General features: G+C 44.0%; 1 protein-coding gene across 6 annotated transcripts in view; it reads right to left on the reverse strand.

The window, feature by feature from the left end:
• Positions 1-15,661: 15,661 nt before the first annotated feature.
• RELN (reelin) overlaps positions 15,662-23,397 on the reverse strand; it is a 736,759-nt gene continuing 729,023 nt past the window's right edge. For 4 of the 6 annotated variants that reach the window (XM_068276232.1, XM_068276233.1, XM_068276230.1 and 1 more), the window contains one exon: positions 16,936-17,014. Coding sequence is in view for 2 of the 6 variants with exons in the window: in XM_068276234.1 (XP_068132335.1) it covers positions 16,918-17,014 (97 nt within the window). In the remaining 4 variants the exon portion in view is untranslated. Of the gene's footprint in view, positions 17,015-23,397 lie in introns of all 6 variants that reach the window. The other 2 variants (XM_068276234.1, XM_068276231.1) reach the window with 1 other exon arrangement.

Below are 23,397 nucleotides of genomic sequence, written 5' to 3' on the forward strand. Positions count from 1 at the left end.
CTGAGACCTCCCCTCCCCCATACTAGTGCATATAACTGGGAACATGCCAGTGTGAGATTGAAGATGTTTTTTTCATGGATGGCCAGAAATCACTGGGCATGCTCTGTTAGAGGAAAAGGTGTGATAGGAAAGCTCTGTCTGTTAATGACTTTGGGTTTTTGAAAGGACAGGAGCTAGAGAATGTTCTGGCATGTTCTCTAAAGCTGGAGGGAGTAGGCAGAGAAGCACATGGCAGATAGAGAAGTCCATGCCTCATGTGACAAGATCTGCAGACAGTGTAGCTGCATCCACAGCCATCTAACACACACAGGTATGTTTTTGCTGCATATGCAGTGCTGGATGGTGTACTGGTTAAGGGCTCTGCCTCTGACATGGGAGACCTGGGTTCGAAACTCGGCTCTGCCTGTTCAGTAAGCCAGTAATTCAGTAAGGAGTTCATTGGGCAAGACTCCCTAACACTGCTACTGCCTACTGAGTGCGCTCTAGTGGCTGCCTCGCAAGCGCTTTGAGTCAGACAGGAGAAAGGCGCTATACAAATACTGCCATTATTATTATTATTATATGGCAAGAATAATTAAATGCAGGATTTTATCAGACAGATACAAGACAATGAGGCAGATTTATCAACACAAGTGCAAGCAAAATGGAGGGAAATCTATTGCAAAAGTGAAACAATTGATGTGTGCTGGTTTTATTTTCTTTTGGTTGTGATAAATCTGCTCCAGTTAACTTTGATACTGATTGGTAAGTCCTGAGTAGGTGTGCATATACAGAATATTTGTTCTTCCTGCTTGAAAGCCTTGTTGTACTCTTATGCAATACTGATTTTCTTAATGAATTACTGTTTATTTTACTGTTGAGCTACTGTAATAAAGAAAAGATAATTTAGGGTGTATATACATTCAATTTGGATTGGCCAATTGTCTTTCAATTTTACATCTCCCATGTAGTATGGGAGATTACCTACTCAATTTGCTCATAGTCATTACAGCCGCACGACACAAAGCAATCCCACATACTCGTATCCACGTTGACAAGTTAAATTTGGCACATAACAATATTCCTTCTCAAGCCTACATGTTTTTGCACATATAGATCTGCCAAGCACCTTCATTCAGCAGTAGCTCATCATTAAAAAATAAAGGTTCTAACAGAAGTAATTGCACTTTAGGTACATACACAAACACACACACAATTTTGATTGGCTGATTTTGATTGGCCCTCATACTACATGGAAGATCAAGATTGTGTGTGTATATACTCTTAAATCTGAAAATTATTTATCTGAGTCTGGACGCAGTGTGTATTCCTTGCAACTCATAGCTGCAGCGGTGAAAATGTCACCCTGGCCACCACAATGCATGATGGGAGATGTAGTACATTAATGTGCCTACATTTCCTGTGATTACATGAATGTACTACATCTCCCAGTGTGCATTGCAGTGACTGGGGGGGGGGACTTCCTCTAGATGTAGTGTAGATGGGGAGCAGCCTACAGCATACAGGGACAGGGATGTGGGTGCTTTGCTCTGTTAATTTGTTGTTTAACCACTTGAGGACCCACCCTTTACCCCCCCTTAAGGACCAGCATTATTTTTTGTGATCTGTGCTGGGTGGGCTCTGCAGCCCCCAGCACAGATCAGGCAGCACACAGAGCGATCAGATCGCCCCCCTTTTTTCCCCCCTATGGGGATGATGTGCAGGGGGGGTCTGATCGCTCCTCCTGTCTGGCATGTTGCGGGGGGGGGGGCACCTCAAAGCCCCCCTCCGCGGCAAAATTCCCCCCTCCCTCTCCTATCTGCTCATCCCCGGTGATCGGGGCTGCACAGGACGCTATCCGTCCTGTGCAGCCAGTGACAGGCTGTCCCCTGTCACATGGCGGCGATCCCCGGCCGCTGATTGGCCGGGGATCGCCGATCTGCCTTACGGCGCTGCTGCGCAGCAGCGCCGTACAATGTAAACAAAGCGGATTATTTCCGCTTGTGTTTACATTTAGCCTGCGAGCCGCGATCGGCGGCCCGCAGGCTATTCACGGAGCCCCCCGCCGTGAATTGACAGGAAGCAGCCGCTCGCGCGCGGCTGCTTCCTGATTAATCAGCCTGCAGCTGGCGACGCAATACTGCGTCGCTGGTCCTGCAGCTGCCACTTTGCCGACGCGCGGTATGAGTGCGCGGTCGGCAAGTGGTTAAGCAGGGCTGTTACTTCTCGGTTTTTATTGATTTAAATAAGAGTAAAAAAAAAATCTTTAAAACACTTCTTTGGCTTCGGTTTGTGTATAAAAAAAAGCTGTTATTTACTTTACAGCTCCCCAATGTTGCTTTAAATGTGTACTTTAAAAGAACATGGAAAAAGCGGGTCGGGTGCTGGTAGCGGGCCTGCTGGTGCGGGTATTAAATTCAGCTGAAAGTGGGTCGGGTGCGGGTATTAAATTCAGCTGAAAGCGGGTTGTGGGTCGGGTGAGGGTAGCGGGTATGAAAAATTGGACCCGCGCAGGCCTCTACTGTACATACACATGTCTATCTCATGTCACATGTCACCTCAGGTATACTTTAAAATGTTTGTGAATGTGGGGAAAAAAAGGTAAATACTGCTGTTAGTAATGTTTCATTACAAATCTCTTTACTGCACATGGCATTGTGAATGGAGGATCATGTGATGTTACCCAGAGCACTAATAGACAAATATAATTTGTGTTGTCACTAAGTGGGGTTCCAATTGTTTATGTTGCTTTGGCAGAAGATATTTGGTGCTGGTAGTGCAGACTGGTTGAAGAAGATCAGAAAACAGAAGCTTAAATCACCATTACAACAAAGGTATGTAGAATACCATCACATTGAACCATGAGGCAGGTGGCTACAACAGCAAAAGAACACATTGGTTGCCACTCCTGTTTGCTACAATATGAACAGGCTTGCTCAAAGTGGACAATACAACATTGGAAAAATGTTGCCTGGTCTGATTCCTCAATTTCAGCTGCAACAAATTCGTATGGTAGGTTCAGAATGTGGCATTAACAACATGAAAGTATAAATGCATCCAGCCTTGTGTGGACAGTTCAAGCAGTGGTGGCAGTCTAAGGATCTTTGTACACTGAAAATCCGTTTTGCGAATCCGATTTTCAATTCCGATTTTCCCTGAATACATTCAACAGAAAAACGGATCAAAAAATGCAGCATGCAGTAAAGATTAAAAATCAGAATCGGATGTAAAAAATGATTAAAAATCGGAAATGCATGCAGTGTGCAAGAGGCCTAATGGTGTGGTGGACATTTTCCTGCCACGCATTTGGCCCCTTAGTACCAACTGAGCATTGTTTAAATGCCACTGCCTACCTTAGTGTTGTTGCCAAGCATGTCCACCCCCTATGACCATGGTGTACCGGTCTCCTTCAGCAAATAATGCACCGTCTCCCAAAGCTCAAAGTAGGGATTAGATTGTAAGCCCCTGTGAGGGACAGTTAGTGACAAGACAATATACTCTGTACAGCGCTGCATAATATGCCGATGCTATATAAATACTAAAATAAAAGAGCTCACATTACCTCTAATTGGTTTCTTGAACAATGAGTTTACTCTAGTTACTGACCTCCACAGTCACCAGTGCTCGATGCAATAGTAATACCTATGTGACCCTTTCTGAAGAAGACAAAAGCTATACCATTGGGGTAGCTCACAGAGCAATAAACAGTGAAAGTGACTGCAGAAGCGGTCATTTTCCTGCTGCAGAATAAGTTTCGGGACAATTTGCAGAGGTGCAGTACTAAACCTTCAAGGAACCTCCACCATGTTTCACTGTTGCCTGCAGACACTCATTATCGTACCCCTCTCCAGCCCTTTAGTGAACAAACTATGTTCTGCTGCAGCCAATTATAATTTGGTTCAATCAATGTGAACATTGTTGAGACAAATTATAAAGTATTACTAAGATTGTATCACACATCATTTATAATAGCTCACCTTAAGGTGACCATTAACGGTACAATATTTTCATCAGATACAATCTTTCTATGCAATATTTACAATTGAATTGTAGATAAAATAGTGCAGTGATTGGTGAAAATCGATGTGAAACGATTCTTTGGTTGATTGGAACTGAAAATTCTATTGTGCTAAAATCTGGATTTTAACCACTTGAGGACCCACCCTTTACCCCCCCTTAAGGACCAGCGCAGTTAATATTCTGTGATCTGTGCTGGGTGGGCTCTGCAGCCCCCAGCACAGATCAGGCAGCACGCAGAGCGATCAGATCGCCCCCCTTTTTTCCCCCCTATGGGGATGGTGTGCAGGGGGGGTCTGATCGCTCCTCTTGGCTGGCATGTTGCGGGGGGGGGCACCTCAAAGCCCCCCTCCGCGGCGAAATTCCCCCCCTCCCTCTCCTACCTGTCATCCCCGGTGATCGGGGCTGCACAGGACGCTATCCGTCCTGTGCAGCCAGTGACAGGACGTCCCCTGTCACATGGCGGCGATCCCCGGCCGCTGATTGGCCGGGGATCGCCGATCTGCCTTACGGCGCTGCTGCGCAGCAGCGCCGTACAATGTAAACAAAGCGGATTATTTCCGCTTGTGTTTACATTTAGCCTGCGAGCCGCCATCGGCGGCCCGCAGGCTATTCATGGAGCCCCCCGCCGTGAATTGACAGGAAGCAGCCGCTCACGCGAGCGGCTGCTTCCTGATTAATTAGCCTGCAGCTAGCGACACAATACTGCGTCGCTGGTCCTGCAGCTACCACTTTGCCGACGCGCGTTATGAGTGCGCGGTCGTCAAGTGGTTAAAATCTTATCTAAAGAGAGAAAATGCCCTAATCAACCTGTTTTATGGGAACAATCGATAATTACCTTCTGATTACTTTCGGTTGTAAAAAGTGCATCAAAAGATCGTACCTGATGAAAAATTGTACCGTTAATGGGCACTGTAACTGTGTGACATTGTGCTGCAAAAGGGGAAAAATTGGAACATGCGTTGTATGTGCGTTGTGACTATACAGTACATTTGCATACATATTGATTTATAAAGTGCCAAAATATTCCTTGGCACGGTACAAAGTAAGAAAACTAACATGGCGTATATAATAATACAGACAATGGTGTACACCAAATATAGACACTGGTACAAAATCCAGAATTTATAATCATGGCAAATGTAAATGTTATCTAAAGGCAAGCTTACATTCTAAAGTACACCATTATATGTGAGGTGTGAAACATATAGTACATAAAAAGTATGTTTCACAGTATCTGTTAATGCATGTGTTATGTGCTAATATACTGCATGCATTGTGTTAAGCCGAATTCCAAAAAAGTCAGCACCGACTTGAATAAAAATAGCTCTATGATTGGTAATCAAAAAGGTTAAAAATTCATGATGCAGCAGCAGACAGCGACTATCAGCCCTTTCTCAAGCTGTGAAGCCTAACATCATTGTGTTAAGCCGAAGAATTCCTATGCACCACATTGCTAGCTCGTCATTGCGAACGTACCATTACAACATAATTGCATTGTGTTAGCAATACAACTACATTGTCCGATGCTTTGCTCAACTGTGAACCTTGACTGCTGGTACCTAAAAAGGGGCCTACCGACGTATCGCCGCATGGCCCCCTGCTCTCATCGCTCACCCACAATGAAATCAGCTCATGAGAGATTTGCTGTCATAGCGGCGGTAGAGCGAGCGGCTTGCGGCGTGATCTGTGGTAGCAGCGGGTCTGTGCGAGCCCGGTGATTGAAATCTAGCCCCTGGCAGGAATGCGCAGCCACAAATAGGGCGTATATTTTAAATTACCTCGTTCCGGAAACAGTTACAATTGTTATTGATTCATCTTTGATAACAGGCTGAAATGTTTGTGTCATCCACTCATTTCGGACCAATTTATTGTTTATGTAACAATAAACTATATAGACACTCATCCCAATTTTCTAAGCAGTATGAATCTCTAAGACTACACATCATAATAAAGCTAAAAGATACACCGAGAAGTATCCTCTTCCATGAAAACAGTTAAAAATAAATGGTTACCATGGTAACAAGAAAGAGGGAGAGAGTCAGCGCACACAGCCAACTTATTTCATCACACATGACTGTTCTATCAACAAAACCCCTGTATCTAGTCATATGCATTATTGAGCAGACTCATTCTTAAAGCTCTCAAAGTCCATTATAGACAAAGCCTGAATCTAACTGCCAGAACAAGCATTTAAAGACAGTAGATATATAAGCGATATGACTTAGCTTCCACTAAATAGTGCCAGCTTAGGGGGCTGCAATTAAAGGCTGATGTGCTATATAGTCTTGTTTGAGTTAGGTTAAGCCGACAATTTGTAACTGTTTATACACTGCTGAAATGACTGGTTAACAGTGTCATACTGTCCTGAATCGGCAAATAGCCAAAGCTCTGTAAGGGCTGGGGCCCACTAGGGAATTTTTGGCAGCGTTTTTGGATAGCAGACGATTTAAAAATAAGCTTTGCCAATGTATTTAAAGGGATACTGTAGGGGGGTCAGGGGAAAATGAGTTGAACTTACCCGGGGCTTCTAACGGTCCCCCGCAGACATCCTGTGTTGGCGCAGCCACTCACTGATGCTCCGGCCCCGCCTCCGGTTCACTTCTGGAATTTCAGACTTTAAAGTCTGAAAAGCATTGCGCCTGCATTGCCGTGTCCTCGATCCCGCTGATGTCATCAAGAGCGCACAGCGCAGGCCCAGTATGGTCTGTGTCTGCGCAGTACACTCCTGGTGACATTAGCGGGAGCGAGGACACGGGTGTGCAGGCGCAGTGATTTTCTGACTTTAAAGTCAGAAATTCCAGAAGTGAACTGGAGGCGGGGCCGGAGCATCGGTGAGTGGCTGCGCCAACACAGGATGTCTGCGGCGGACCATTAGAAGCCCCGGGTAAGTTCAGCTCATTTTCCCTCGACCCCCCTACAGTATCCCTTTAAAGGGGGCTGAACCCACTAGTGTGATTGTGATTAGGGTTAATTGTAATCGCAGTCCATGCAGCATTTTGAGAGCTGTCATATAAGTATAGGAGTGCTGCAAAATCGCTTTGAAAAGCGATTTTGCAGCGATTTGGGGACAAGCGATTTGAATTATAAATAAAGTGAATTATACTTACCGGGTGTCCCGATGTCTGGTTTCTGTCCATAGCCCCACTCCTTAGCAGAAGAGATCACAGGCACTTCTCTGTTTGGTCCTAGAGCAGCACCTATGACCTCTTTCTTTAGGGGCGGGGCTACGGATAGAGGCCGGACACCTGGTAAGTATAATAAAGTTTATTTAAAAGAACAAATGCTAATCAGAGGCACTGTACTGTTTAATGTACAGCACTTCAAATCGGAACGTATTGTGACCACAATCTCCCTAGGAGTCACTGCACACCGCGCTGGTGTGGTTTGAAAGTGCTGCAGCGATTCCTAGTGGTTTCCAGCCCTTATAATAGATTACACCCTCTGGTCTTCTACAGTTTCAATTGGAAAAATTGTATGAAAAGACTTTTTTTTTTTTTACAAGCATGCTATATTCACATAATGCATATAATACCGCACACCCTTAACAAACATGCACCCGAAAACAAATGTACCTACCTCTATGCCTAGTGATACCGAACAAAAGTGTCTCAGTTTCACTGTGAAAAAATGGGGACTGAGATTGGACAGAATGCATTTTGCATTTTTTTTTTTTTAGCACCACACTTCATTGAAAGTGGCAAGACTGTTGAATACCTCCTCAAATGACCCCACCTAGAAAACTAGACTCCTCAACATACAGAACCCCTCCACAGAAGAAAAAACGTACCCATGATCCTTCTGCTTTAACCACTTCCCGACTGCCTAACGCACAGGGGCGGCCGGGAAGTGGGGCCCTTAAGGACCGGCTCACCCACAGAGGCGGCGGTCCATTTAAGGGCATGGGCGGAGCGATCGCGTCATCCGTGGCGCGATTCTCCGCCGGCGCCTGTCACCGCTCGCCCGCCGCAACATCCCGCCGGCTATATGGAAGCGCCGGCGGGATGTTAACCCCGCGATCGCCGCATACAAAGTGTATAATACACTTTGTAATGTTTACAAAGTGTATTATACAGGCTGCCTCCTGCCCTGGTGGTCCCAATGTCCGAGGGACCACCAGGGCAGGCTGCAGCCACCCTAGTCTGCACCAAGCACACTGATTTCCCCCCCCCCCGCCCCAGATCGCCCACAGCACCCCTCATACCCCCCCTGCCCACCCCCCAGACCCCTGTTTGCACCCAATCACCCCCCTAATCACCCATCAATCACTCCCTGTCACTATCTGTCAACGCTATTTTTTTTTTTATCTCCCCTCCTGCCCACTGCCCCCTCCTGATCACCCCCCCACCCCTCAGATTCTCCCCAGACCCCCCCCCCCCCTGTGTACTGTATGCATCTATCCCCCCTGATCACCTGTCAATCACCTGTCAATCACCCGTCAATCACCCCCTGTCACTGCCACCCATCAATCAGCCCCTAACCTGCCCCTTGCGGGCAATCTGATCACCCACCCACACCAATAGATCGCCCGCAGATCCGACATCAGATCACCACCCAAGCGCAGTGTTTATATCTATTGTCTCCTCTAAACACCCACTAATTACCCACTAATTACCCATCAATCACCCCCTATCACCACCTGTCACTGTTACCCATCAAATCAGACCCTAATCTGCCCCTTGCGGGCACCCAATCAACCGCCTACACGCTCAGATTGCCCTCAGACCCCCCCCCCCCTTATCAATTCGCCAGTGCATTAGTTACATCTGTTCTTCCCTGTAATAACCCACTGATCACCTGTCAATCACCTGTCAATCACCCATCAATCACCCCCTGTCACTGCCACCCATCAATCACCCCCTGGCACTGCCACCCATCAATCACCCCCTGTCACTGCCACTCATCAATCAGCCCCTAACCTGCCACTTGCGGGCAATCTGATCACCCACCCACACCAATAGTTCGACCGCAGATCCGACGTCAGATCACCTCCCAAGGGCAGTGTTTATATCTGTTCTCTACCCTAAACACCCACTAATTACCCATCAATCACCCCCTGTCACTGCTACCTATCAGATTAGACCCCTATCTGCCCCTAGGGCACTCAATCACCCGCCCACACCCTCAGAATGCCCTCAGGCCCCAGCCCTGATTACCTCGCCAGTGCATTGCTTGCATCTATTCCCCCCTCTAATCACACCTTGAGACACCCATCAATCACCTCCTGTCACCCCCTAGCACACCTACCCATCAGATCAGGCCCTAATTTGCCCCGTGTGGGCTCCAGATCATTCGGGGAAAACCCTCAGATCCCCCTCAGACCCCCTTCCGATCTCCTCCCCAGTGCATTTATTGCATCTATTTTCCCCTCTAACCACCCCCTGAGACACCCATCAATCACCTCCTGTCACCTCCCTAGCACTCCTATCCATCAGATCAGGCCCAATACAACCTGTCAACTAAAAGGCCACCCTGCATATGACCGGTTCCACAAAATTCGCCCCCTCATAGACCACCTGTCATCAAAATTTGCAGATGCTTATACCCCTGAACAGTCATTTTGAGACATTTGGTTTCCAGACTACTCACGGTTTTGGCCCCGTAAAATGCCAGGGCGGTATAGGAACCCCAGAAACGGACCCTATTTTAGAAAAAAAGACACCCCAATATATTCTGTTAGGTGTATGACGAGTACATAGAAGATTTTATTTTTTGTCAAAAGTTAGCGGAAATTGATTTTTTTTTTTTTTTCACAAAGTGTCATTTTTCACTAACTTGTGACAAAAAATAAAATCTTCTATGAACTCGCCATACACCTAACGGAATACCTTGGGGTGTCTTCTTTCTAAAATGGGGTCACTTGTGGGGTTCCTATACTGCCCTGGCATTTTAGGGGCCCTAAACCGTGAGGAGTAGTCTAGAAAACAAATGCCTCAAAATGACCTGTGATTAGGACGTTGGGCCCCTTAGCGCACCTAGGCTGCAAAAAAGTGTCACAAATGTGGTATCGCCGTACTCAGGAGAAGTAGTATAATGTGTTTTGGGGTGTATTTTTACACATACCCATGCTGGGTGGGAGAAATCTCTCTGCAAATGGACAATTGTGTGTAAAAAAAATCAAACAATTGTCATTTACAGAGGTATTTCTCCCACCCAGCATGGGTATGTGTAAAAATACACCCCAAAACACATTATACTACATCTCTCGAGTACGGCGATACCACATGATTGGCACTTTTTTGCAGCCTAACTGCGCTAAGGGTCCCAAAGTCCAATGAGTACCTTTAGGATTTCACAGGTCATTTTTGTTTCAAGACTACTCCTCACAGTTTAGGGCCCCTAAAATGCCAGGGCAGTATAGGAACCCCACAAATGACCCCATTCTAGAAAGAAGACACCCAAACGTATTCCGTTAGGAGTATGGTGAGTTCATAGAAGATTTTTAAGGGGTAGAAAGCCCTAGGTCCTCAAGTGGTTAATCCATCTCACGCTGCTTTCCAATTCACGGTCACATGACTACCGCACTTCCTCCTTCAACCCGAAAGGACGGATTAAGGCAGAAGGCTCCTGGGTAAGTTTAACCCTCCCGTGCTCACCCCCTCAGGTGTGCTAATTACCTGGATGAATTCTGAATAAAACCTAATAAAACCTAATTCACCCGTTGCTCAAAACTATTGGAAAGACATAGAGTAAAGAAGAAATGCAGAGTTTCAGACCACTTTACTAAGATTCCTTACAGCCTTAAACCTACTAGCACAAACAAAAATTGTAGCAGATTAGCATTCAAACAGTTAAACACGGCACTTTGCGGCACTCTCCGAAGTGGGAGATAACAGTATCTTTTGTTTACATTCCTCAGTTGTTACATTGAGTGTAACAACTGAAAACGAGCTCTCTGTGAATCTCTCTCTGCTTCAAGTGAACACACAGTTCAGAACAGCTCAATAGAAGATTTTAATATGTGATAAAAAGCAGCTTGAATGAAATGAATGGCAGCTTTCAGAGCAGATAAACTGTGCTCTGGGAACTTGTAATTTGTAAACAGACAATATTACTTGTGCACAAAAGCAAATATAATAACTGTATGGGTAATAAAAAGTAGGAAAACATGTTTTTATTGAATGTTATGTCAGAGTTTCAGACCACTTAATGTCATGACTGCAGTATACCATGCAGCTACAAGATTTTCAATTCAACACCTTTCACTGTGGAATAGCGCTGATCCTCATTAGCCAAATAGATTTTTGAAAATATATTATGATTGTAACGATCTGTGTCAGCCAGAACAGTTTTTCTGATTATTGGTGATCTGCAGTATCACCAATAGAGATGTGGCGAACGGTTCCCGAACCGTTCGCCGGCGAACATCTCTGAATACATGGGGCTTTTACTACTTCCGGGTCGCTCTGACCCGGAGTAGTACGCCTGCGCTGCCCGGTGAAGCGCGTCCTAGATTGCGCTCCTGTTGCCGGGCACTCTCTGCGCATGTGCGTGACGTCATGAACGACGTCACGCACATGCGTAGAGAGTGCCCGGCAACAGGAGCGCGATCTAGGACACGCTTCGCCGGGCAGCGCAGGTGTACTACTCCGGGTCAGAGCGACCCAGAAGTAGTAAAAGCCCCAGAGATGTTCGCCGAGCGAACAGTTCGCAACATCTCTAATCACCAATAATACAGATGTTATACCTGATTATGTGGTGATCTGCAGAATCACCAATAATACAAGTATAGCAAGAGACACAGGACACAAGGTGTAAGATGGTGTTTGGTGCAACAGTAATATCGATGGAGATACCCACTGTCCAGAGGGGCTGGAGTAGGGGGTATCTCTAAACAACACAGTAATCTGTATTCCAGCAAGCTGGAGATTCAGAGGCGTAATGGTAGGTTCACCCGAGGAGCGGGTGATGCATAGTAAGACAAAGTAGCGAGATCACTCGAGGAGCGAGTGATACAGACTGTACTGCGACAGATGTTTCCCTGTGGAGCAGGAGACGCAGACAGTACTAATAATAGCTAATGACCTGAGGAGCAGGTGATAAGACTGTACTACAGCTATCTACCTGAGGAGCAGGTGATTCAGACTGTACTGCAGCTAACTACCTGAAGAACAGGTGATTCAGACTGTACTGCAGCTATCTACCTGAGGAGCAGGTGATTCAGACTGTACTGCAGCTATCTACCTGAGAAGCAGGTGATTCAGACTGTACTGCAGCTATCTACCTGAGGAGCAGGTGATTCAGACTGTACTGCAGCTATCTACCTGAGGAGCAGGTGATAACTAACTAAGAGCCCCTCACCAGGACTAAGCTCCCTGGTGAGAGCAGGAGTGTCAGACAAGCAGGTTCGGCAACATACGGGCAGATACAGTACAAAGGCGGAAGACAGAATCAGAGTGAGGGATAGCCAAGTCGGCAACTGGATCAGATAGGCAAAGGCACAGAATCACAAGACAGGAGAGTAGTCAAGGCTAGCAGAAGGTCATAACAAATAATACAATTCAATTAGTACTTTAAGCTATCAACAGAATCTGCTGGTTCTAGGCACACTTTCGGATCTGACTAAGGGTCTGAGTGCTAACACATAGCATATGCAACAGCAGACGAGGAACAACTGACAGACCTCCTCTATATATACTGGAAGCGCTCCTAAGCCCCGCCCCAGTCACTCAGCCAATCAGGATGTGTTGGAGTCAGCTGACCGGCTGATCAGCTGACTCCCCTTCTGTTTGCATAAAGATCCTGTCTGTGTGTGTGCGCGCGCGTAGACCTTAGTCTGTGTGCAATTGAGGGAGCAGGCAAAGATCCACCATGCGACAATGCGGCGAGAGCCGCTGGCTGAGATGCGGAGACAGCCGCCATGCCACTCGGCGCTGTGGCGGCTTCCCTCTCATTCCCCACAAACCCAGGCACCATTCGATCCTGTATCCGCGCGGCGTAAACCGCCGGCTGAGACGCGGAGACAGCCGCCATGCTACTGCCTGACGCGGCGGCATCTCCGCAATCCCTTACAATGATAAAGGGAATAGAAAAAAAATGTACATAAATGTATAGATAACATAATACACAAATAATATGACTTGAAACACTTGATGGGCGTGGCTGTGGCGGCAGCCCCAGGACCGCCTAACGGCGATCGGCGTAAAGTCCTAGGGCAGCAGTTTGCAGGAGATCGCGCGCAGGGTGCGCGCACATCTCCTGCTCGGGGGCGGAGCTCCGCCCCGCCTTCAGTCGAAAGACTGTTAGACGGCGTCTATTTACATGTACAGCGCTGCGATCTGCAGCAGCGCTGTACTGAGGACAGCCGTGTGACACGGCTGTCCCCCTGGGGCACATGAGCGATCGGCTCTCATAGGCAGAAGCATAGGCATAGGCGATCAGACCCCACCAACAGAGAGCTCTGTTGGTGGGGGGAAAAGGGGGGGATCACTAGTGTGCTGTGTTGTGTGGCCCTGCAGCTTAGCCTTAAAGCTGCAGTGGCCAATTTTGATAAAAATAGCCTGGTCTTTAGGGGGGTTTACCACTGTGGTCCTCAAATGGTTAAAGCTCTAGTTCATGGAACATTTTTGTTTTGAATGCTTTTATTAGAAATTAGTTTAATATATGTATTTTGTTTTTAAATTAAGAACATTTTCATTTTCTTTTTTGATTTGTTCATTGGTTCTTCTCTCCTTGCTGGAGACATCCAGTTACTACTTATTCTTTTGCTCTTCTCCAGCCCTGTGCAGTAACATGAGAGAGGTAATGAGGTGACTGCTCTTCCTGCTGAAGCCATGCCTCCGCACTAATTGACAGATATAAGGCCTTTGGTAATGGTAACTATGTTCACAGTTATGCTTTCGTTTTACTTTAAGTTTCATAGGTCTTCACCAGAGCACCACACAAGGCATAATGGGCCACAATGGACAACTTTGCTGCCTAGTAGCCACCACGTTGTGGTCCCAAGGATTGCCCCACCTGAGGCAGAGAGAACCACTAAGTCCACTGTGGGAGGAGCAAAGAATCAAAGTCGGGAACAAGCCAAGGGTCGAGGGCGGGTGGTAGACCGGCTCAAGCAATAACAGGTTGAAGGTCAAGGGCAGGCAGCAGACAGAGGTCAGGAAGAAGCAGGTTGGCAACAGGTAATCAGATCAAGCAAAGTCACAAACTAGCAAGGGTCGCATATGCGCAGGAACTGCCCCACATGTGGACAAGCTCAAGGACGGGCATGGTAACAGTAAGTTTACATCTTGGCCTAAGAAATCAGACATTGCCTTGTGTTTCATGGTAGTGTTCACTGTGGGATCATGTGCTTGCTTAAACTTACAAATGGGCAAACTTGTGTAGATAAAAATGTAAACCTTTCAGGAAAATAAAAAAAACATACAACAGTCTTAAAGGGGTACTGATGTGTTTCAAGAGTGTCACCCTCTCTTCCTCAGAGTAATAAAATATAAGCCTTTTGGTCACAATCTTTTTACCTTGAGGAAGAGAGGGCAACCTTCAGTACCTCTTTAAGATTGTTGTATGATTTTTATTTTCCTGAAATAAGTATGTTTTAAACTCACCATAAGTGGATTCAATCGATCCTTTGGTTCATGTTTTCCAGCTTTAAAAGATCCTCATCTGACTGACAGCTGCAGGACTTTTCCAGCTTTGCAGTCTCATGGACCTTTGTGGATGCTGATCTGCTTGGAGTGATATTCCTGCTGACTCCAGATGATTTTTGTGTCCAAATGATTGTGGCAAAAAGAGCAAATGCTGACAATGTTGTATCACAGAATTAGCCAACAAAGAAGGTGAGAGTTTTCAGAATCTGTGTATATCTCTCACCTAAATTTACAAATAAAGGAGCTGATTCACATACCCGCGGTAATATTGCCGTGCACAGACTGCGCACGGCAATATTACCCTTACTTCCAGCTGCAGCACCGCGAGTTACACAATTGGTGTGACTAGTGATACTTTAGTAGCATGCCCGTTGCTACAGTAACGTGCGTTACCATAGCAATGGTCTTACTATTTTACTATTACAAGTCTCTCTGAAAGCTCAACGCTTGGTACTGCAGGTGGAAGTAAAAGTAGTATTGTTGTGCCCTGTTGCAGGTACGTGAATCAACACCAAAACAAAAAGCTAATGATATGGAGTTGTTTCTTGAGCATTGTAAACAGTAAAACTTTTTTCCTGAACAGGAACGGGTGATCCTTTTCAAATTTTGGTGTTTTCTCTCAAATAAGGTACTGTTTACTCCATCATTGAGCCTTCATTCTATACCTTTTTGTAACACCTACATGACCCTGGGTAATGGTCCACTGAGACCTAGTGCGTCTGCATGAGTTTTGGCATCTAGGGACCCATTGTCATCTTTTCCACCTGTGAGAATGCCGTTGCATGCTGTTTCCTGGATGTAAATTCACAGTTCTACTGCAATAGTATCTAGTGTGCTTTTTTTTGTTTTCCTCTACATAATATCTTCAGAAATTGATAACCTGTAGATGTGCCCCACCTTCTTTTCTCTGCTCCCTCTATACAATATCACTGTAACTGGCCCACCCCACTGGTGCATGTAATGCCCCGATTTACAGCTCTTTTTACGCTTTACACATTTGCTTAGAAAGGTAGCAAAATTATTCTATAAATTTACAGTTATCCAATTATTTGTCATGACAAGAAAGAAAATAAGAATGACCAAACATTCAGAACAGTTTATTTCCTTATTTACTTAAACAGAACAAAGAGAAGGCTGACAGTCAATCCATATGCTCTGAGGATCATGGTATATACAAACTGTGGTGAATGGAAATGTTATTCTCGACATAGAAACTTGTTCAAAAATGTAAAAATTCTTTTAGCCTTTCTTTGAGTTGGTGGTTTTTGTGGACATCTGTAAAATGAGTTGAATACACAATCAGGAAACAATTTGCTTTTTTTTTTTTTTTTGCAGAGCACTGCCGATATTGCATTTGAACATTAAATACTGCCAGATATTGTTAGATATTGTTTATGATGTCATCTATACATGAGCTATGTGGCCATATTGCTGTTGCTGGTGCAGTTACATTGCTACAGAAGAAGATACATAGACCCGCAATAGGAACAAACTACAAATGGAACACAAAGAACATGTCCACAATTTATACGCCACTCTAATGCCACGGACACCACAATGCAGTTACTGTTAGGTTTATTGGCCTTTATAGACAAGAACACTCTTTTACTGCCATATTGTACAGAATGCTGGGCATTTGTTCAGGGCTCTGTTCACAATGCTTTATAAAGGGAAACTTCAATATACTTTGAATAACACTTTCCTGTAAGCATGTCAATAGTATCCAAGATGTACTATGACAAAGATCTCTTCAGTATTATGTTACACTATTAGTCTATATGTATGTATTTAGGTTTGCTATGAGAGTGTACATTCAGCGGGCCAAACATCACACAGGAGCTTGTATTACATCAACTCAACAGATGTTGATACATTATTTTTGAGGAGAATATGTAAAAGAAAAAAATGATAATTTAATTTTATAAAATATGATACATAGATGAAATACAGTGCACTTAAATACCTAAGTGTGAACATTTTGTTAAATACGGTCTATACGGCGCTTTGTCAAATGCTCCAAGTCCTTGTGCTTGGCAATGGTTTCCTGTTCAATGGAATACATTGCTAAACTGAAATACTTCCAATGAAACTGATATTACAACAAATCACATACCTTCACAGACACATCAACATTATGACATTTACCGATGAGAAAATAAGTTACTTCTCATTAGTTCACAGTGCGAAAAATGGAGTATGGTCAGTCTTATAAGAGGCTCTCAGGTATTAAGCCAGTTGCAGGAAAGTCTTGAAACTGGATGCAGTGTTTTGATTGGACACAATGAAAAGCAACACTTCACATGATGGCAAGAATTGTATATATGGCAGTTCCTCAGGGGTGGTATCTCAGAGCCCTCCGTTGCCTGTTATAGAAATGCCTGAGCCCATGTTGCCGTGAAAAATTCATCATGTAATTTTGTTTGCGAGTGCTATAAGAAGGAAAGATGGAGATAAAATAGTTCAATTGTGCTGGAAATTCTGTATATCAAACGCTCACATACATTTTTACTACAAAATACATTCCCATACTTCTTAAGAAGTATGAACTGGTTCAATTCACGTATAAACAATGTCCATCAACAGAAAGAAAGAATCACTAGGGCAACTGTTTGTGTTCTTGAAATATTTTGATGTTGCAGTGATATGACTACAGCCTTGTGTGACAAAGCACTTTCTTGTCTGACGCATGCTGGACATGTAGTAATTATTTTCCAGTATAACAAATATGCTGCCTGGCAGAGGCACTTTTAGGTCTGGCCCTAGTTTACTTCAAGTTGACTTTGGCTGTGTTGACACAGCTCTATTTCCCAGCGTAACTTTATATATATAAATGTATAGCCATCCTAGTAGGATCTCTAGCCATCCTAGTAGGTTGTTTTCAGCCACAATCGTCCAGCAAAAAGTTCATTGAAACCTCCAGCCTCATTCTAGACAATAAGCTGGAAAATTATTTCCCTAAGAATAATGGAAGAGGAATTGCTTCTTGTGCAGCTGCAGTCTCCTGAGCATGGGAGTAGTAAAGGTTCTATATGTCACATCAAACCGCCCACTTCCGGTAAAGTGACAGGTACCACGCCCCTTTCCCCGCCCTTTCCACGCCCCTATAGGTATGTGACGTCAAGCCGCCCACATCCGGCTTAGTGACAGGTACCACGCCCCTTTCCCCCACCCTTTTCCACGCCCCTATAGGTATGTGACGTCAAGCCGCCCACATCCGGCTTAGTGACAGATGTTCCGCCCCCTTTTCAACGCCCTCTTCAGGGTGTGCCCCATTGTGTTGCGAACCATTTTGCCTGATACGTACACCTTAATGAGCCCAGACCATGCCATATATACGGGGCCCATTGTTTGATACGCATCCCTTTATGTTTTATAGCACTTAATATTGTGTAAGCTTTTATTAATAAGGAAGCGGTGGCAGGTTTTATGTGCTTTTTATTAAATCATGATAAAGATACAAATTAACAGCGGGTGAATTTATTTCCGCTGTAAAAGATCATCTTCGTTGGTATATACATAGAGACACAAATTAACAGTATCTGAATTAATAACAATTGTAAAATATTGTTTTAATTGTATGTACATAAAATAACTTTATTACAGAGCATGATATACTGAACAGAAAAAAAAAACAGGTTTTATTTAACTTTATTAATCCACAGGCATGTATGTACATAAAATAACTTTATTACAGAGCATGATATACTGAACAGAAAAAAAAAACAAACAAACAGGTTTTATTTAACTTTATTAATCCACGGGCGGCGTTTTCGTTGTAAACGGTTACGTGTATCTGACACGGGTTCGATTACGGCTCCCGGCAAACCTTTTAAGTCCTTGTATGAAAATAATTAGAGAGTTAACCAGTGTGTTTGCAGCAAAGGAAGAGTTCTTTTTTTAGGAAGCAAAGTCCCCTGGGTTAGTCCTGGTGATGGAGAGAACATTCGTCGACTGACAGGTGTGCTAGGTGTCGCTGTTGATTCCTCGGGCAATTGTGCTTTTAGATGGTCGAGCATGTCTCTTGTCCTTGTATTACCAACCACACTAGACGGTACATTTAATTCAGCCATGGCATCCATAAATATTTTCCAACCAGGAGGCGCTTTACTCGCTGTCATGGCGTGGTTTTGCGTAGCGCTGCGAACCAAATCAACCATGTTGGATCCAGGAACAATATGGCCTCTGTAAACAAACTCCCCTCTTGCATTCCAAGTAACTGTATCATCAGCCTGAACCAGTCTATTTAACAACAGCGCGGCATTTTTCTTAAAACGTTCATTAACATGATTAAGTATTTCAGCAATATCATCGTATTTGTTACCATTAACATTTGTCAATTGCGTCTGATCAGATGAGGATGGCGTTATCAAAGTTAAAGAAGTTGTTTCTTTTCCAGCCTGTCTGGCAAACGTTAAGTATCTCTGTAACACAGCAGTGTATCTCTTAATTTTTTCATCATCAGGCATGTCATTCCTATGCAAAATGTCACTAATTTCTGCATCTAGACATTGTGTAACAGTCTGACGTATGTCGGGTGCTGTTGCAGAGGGCCTCTTTATTTTGTCAAGTTCTTGTTTGGACACCAAGAACATTTTCTCAGTATGATCCATCATGAGCCACCAACACGGCTAGCAATCAGACTCGTTATTAAGGGGATGGCAAACCCAAGGAGGGAGCCTATAAACCCACCAGACTGATTCACAAGTCGTTTCTTGGTTTTAATGGGAAACGTTTTATCACTCAGTTTCTTTATAGCTTTTCGCCACCTTTTAAGTAGTTTCTTTTGCCGCTCTTTCAGGGGTATCTTCCCTTTTATAATGTTGAGAGCGATCTCACCAATAGCAGAAATCAAATCGTTACTGTCATTTCGTAAAATTGATTTCCGGACAGACGGCTTTGCTTTCACTAGAACTTTTAAAATGGCCCAATTGCGCCTCAGTCTGTTAGACATCTTTACAGATGTGTATGCACGTTTAAGAATGACAAGTAAGACGGAGAAAATCACTTTTTAGAGCTTTGATTTTTGTACACATACACAGCCGGTAGGTCCGGAGGGAACAGACCCGTTCTCAAGCGGAGCGCGTCTGGAGTATCCGAACGTAAATCTACCAGTAAATAGCCATAAGGCACTTGTGTAGCATCTTCAAAAGCCTCTAAAAAGAAACGGGTTTTACCAGGGTACATTTGTCTAGCTAGCGTGGTGATTTGTAATTTATCACGTGGATTTTTAAAAAGAACCATATATTTAGTGTTCAGATTTATGGTTCTGCTTTTCTTACCCTGGCAAAAAACATTTTGAACAAGATACATTATGCTCAGGTTTCTGTGATGGACATACTTTGTAAATGCCTGTTGTATTTCAAGGTTTTCACAAGCCGCCTCCATGAGATCATCAACAATTGCCAAATTTACCTTGTCAGGTGGGAACAGATCTTCGTCTGTAAAAGTATGCGGTAACCCCTCGACAAATTTGATATGTGAAAAGAAACGAGAGAGGTCATCATACAGTTTTTGCCAACAAGCATAAAACCAAACAACATTTTCAGGTTTGTGCGACATAAGTGTGTCGGAGTGTAGTAAGAGCTGTTTTACAAAATAACTCTTTCCAGAGTTGGAGGGCCCCGCCAAAATACAAGAAAAAGGGTGTTGAAAACGTGGGTCCATAACTGTTTCAGTAGCCAAAAGGCAGTGTGGTAAAGTCATTTACCAATTGTCTCTTAGTGTAAACGCACTTCTGTGTTTTGCGTAGAGGTCTCGTTTCTATGCGCCAAAGCTTCTTATTTCTGACAATGCCCGGCTGTTCTAGGCCTATTGTTTTCTGCGTCTTAGAATCTGAATTTCGGGGGTAATCCAGCACAATGTCTTTCAAGCTGTCAAAATTAATAAGCTGCGTGTTAGCCACATTGAGTGTTATACCCTTAACTTTTAAGGTAGTTTTACCAGTATTTAATTTGTAACCATATGTCTTGGGCCCCGCAGAGACAAACTCTGTAATGTATGTGCCATCAGGTACCTCACTTGTCAACTCACCAAGAAAATCACCCAACGGCGGATTCCAAGCACCCTCTTTACTCACAAAGCTGACAGAGTCTGTGTCGTGGTAAAGGACACGTTCTTGCAAACAATCCAGTAATTGATACAATTCCAATCTGGCATAAGCTGTTGTAAAACAGGCTATAAAGATGTTTGTGTTTTTGTTTACCGTATAACGGTCTTTGGTATATTTCCAATTAGCTACAACCGTCTCATCACTAATGAAATTAACCTCGGAAAGCTCGTGGTATGGTAAAAAGGCCAGTTTGAAAAGTTCATCCGGGTCTGAAACTATGCTGGTGTGCGGTAAGTTTGATCTTTGACCAAACTTACCCCACAGGGAATTCAGGAAAAGTTTGGATATCTGTCGTTTGGCAGGGTTCACAGCTATTTTGTCAGCTCGTAGGTGGATGCCCTCTTTTTTGTAAAATGAGTCAATATAATGTTTTTTGTCCTCATCTTTTTTACACCAGCTGGGGTAGCCAGAAGCCTCTTGCTTATCCCTGAGGTGTAGTTTAATATAAGGCGCAAACAGCTCATCTGTGGTGTTTGGGAAGTGCCAGATTTCATAAACTTCTGCAATCCTATAGCCCTTCTCTACAGCTAAAGTGAGTTCTATAGTGCACCAGGTACCTGTCAGTGAGCGTTGTTCATCCGTGTGATTGCAGATGTCTGTCAGTGTATTCAGAGCACATGTGTAGCATAGGGGGAACATGAGTTTTTTGTTCAGTTTTACAGGGAGGATTGGAAAAAATAAATCTCTAGGTGGGTACACTTTCACTCTAGCAATGCCAAAGTATTTTTTTATGTACCCAAAGTCGTCAAAAATGATTTCAGGATGACCTACAGGGTATGTTTTGGTTTTGTTTACAAAAGGGTAAAGACTTGTGAAATCATAATAATGAATGGTTTCATCGACTTGTGTTTTGTGATACAGTTTGATAGCATTTGTTCTCCCACCATAAAGAGCATCACGGGGATCCAGCGGTACTGGGAACTCCATTTTAAGGAGATAATCTTTGACCCCATCATCTTTTGCAACCATTTCATTCCATTCATGTTCCCACATTATGCGCAGTGTAAACCCACATTTTAAGAGGTAGCTTTTCTTTGCTAAGAATGTGTTGTACAACTGGCCGTATGTAGACTTGGTAACATCGTTGTTATCACTCTCATTGTAACACACGGGGCAGCCGTGATAAAAACAGCCCTGAAACTCAAAAGCTATGTGTACGTCATTAACAAAAGCATATCCGTCCAAAAAGTACTTCCCTACCTGCTTTTCACCACCGCTTAGAGCGTGTTTTATAGAGATGCCCTCTGAATGCTGTACGTACATAAGCCAGTGTATAGCCGGTGTGGAATAACGTTTCTGTGTTTTATGATAGTTATCAGCGGGTAGAATGGCTATAGTATCTGTTGGGAGAAACTTAAATCTGTACATAGCCATGCAGACAGAGGCCAGAGTAATGAGCTGAAAGGGGTCAATGCATTTAGTCACTAAAATGTACTCCTTCTTACGTTTGCAGAACTGTCTCACTTCTTTTCTAGTCATTTGCATGATCCGCTCTCTGTAACATTCACAAGCCTTTCTCAAAATTTCCACATCCTGCTTGCAATAAGCTTTCAACTGTTCTTGAAAATTAAATGTGTCATTTTTATGTTCCTCATACCACTCCAAGATTTCTTTTTTCTCACCTGACATCATGTATTCCGCACCATAGTACTGTATATGGGGCATGGGGCCTACATAGCTCTGATTTGCTTCTGTGTTGAAGAAATGTGGGAAATGGCCTTTAGCCCCTGAAAACCCCAGGGCTTCTGGCATTTTACTGAGTTTCATAGGTATGAAATTTAAAGAATCTATGAATCTCATTTTTAAATCTACCAGGGTCACGCACATTAGACGACCCCCTTGATTCACTATGCGCATTTCTAGTTTTTCCCTGATAAATTCTTGAACAACAAAATAGACATCATACCTCCCGGCATTATTGTTTAGAAAAAGCATTGAACTTGTAAAGCCGCATGTAAAAACAGCAGCCAAAAACATCGCTAAAGATGCCGTAGCGTCAGTGTCAACGGCTGTCATGGATAGAATCAATCGTTCAAAACAAGAGCAGGACGGGTCAGGCGTTGTGTATATACGCAAAAAACAACGTAAACGAAAAAGACATATTGACAGCATAGTTCTTCCACCTTTTCTCAATAAAACCAATGGGCGCAAGAAGCGCAGAAGACAGAAATCACCAGATCGTTCACCAGGCGACATCTTTTAAGCGGCGACATGGCTTTCGTGCACGACTGCTCGACCGAGTATGCCAAATCCGAATTGGATATCTTTCAAATACCACCGACACAAACAAGTATAGAAAAATCTATTTATGTAGAAATACACCCTATCGCCGCAATAGCCGACGGCACGCCCTTGGAATTCTTTATTCCCGGAAGCGGCGAATATTATTACGACTTAAATAATACCTTGCTACATATCACCTGCCGAATACTTAAAGCGGACAACACGCTCCTGCAAGATGGCTCTCGTGTAGCATTGGTTAATTACCCTATAGCCAGTCTTTTCAGTCAGTTAGATATATCACTCGGCGATCGATTAATATCTACAAGCGATAATCTGTATACCTACAGAGCCTATATAGAAACACTTCTAAACTATAACGCACAGACTTTGGCGACCCAGTTTACAGCCGGTTTATTCTATAAGGATACAGCGGGACATTTTGATGACCGTGCGCTGGACGGTAACAATGCAGGCTTCATC

This window comes from Hyperolius riggenbachi, chromosome 3 (genome assembly GCF_040937935.1).
Source record: "Hyperolius riggenbachi isolate aHypRig1 chromosome 3, aHypRig1.pri, whole genome shotgun sequence".
NCBI classification, from domain to species: Eukaryota; Metazoa; Chordata; class Amphibia; order Anura; family Hyperoliidae; genus Hyperolius; species Hyperolius riggenbachi.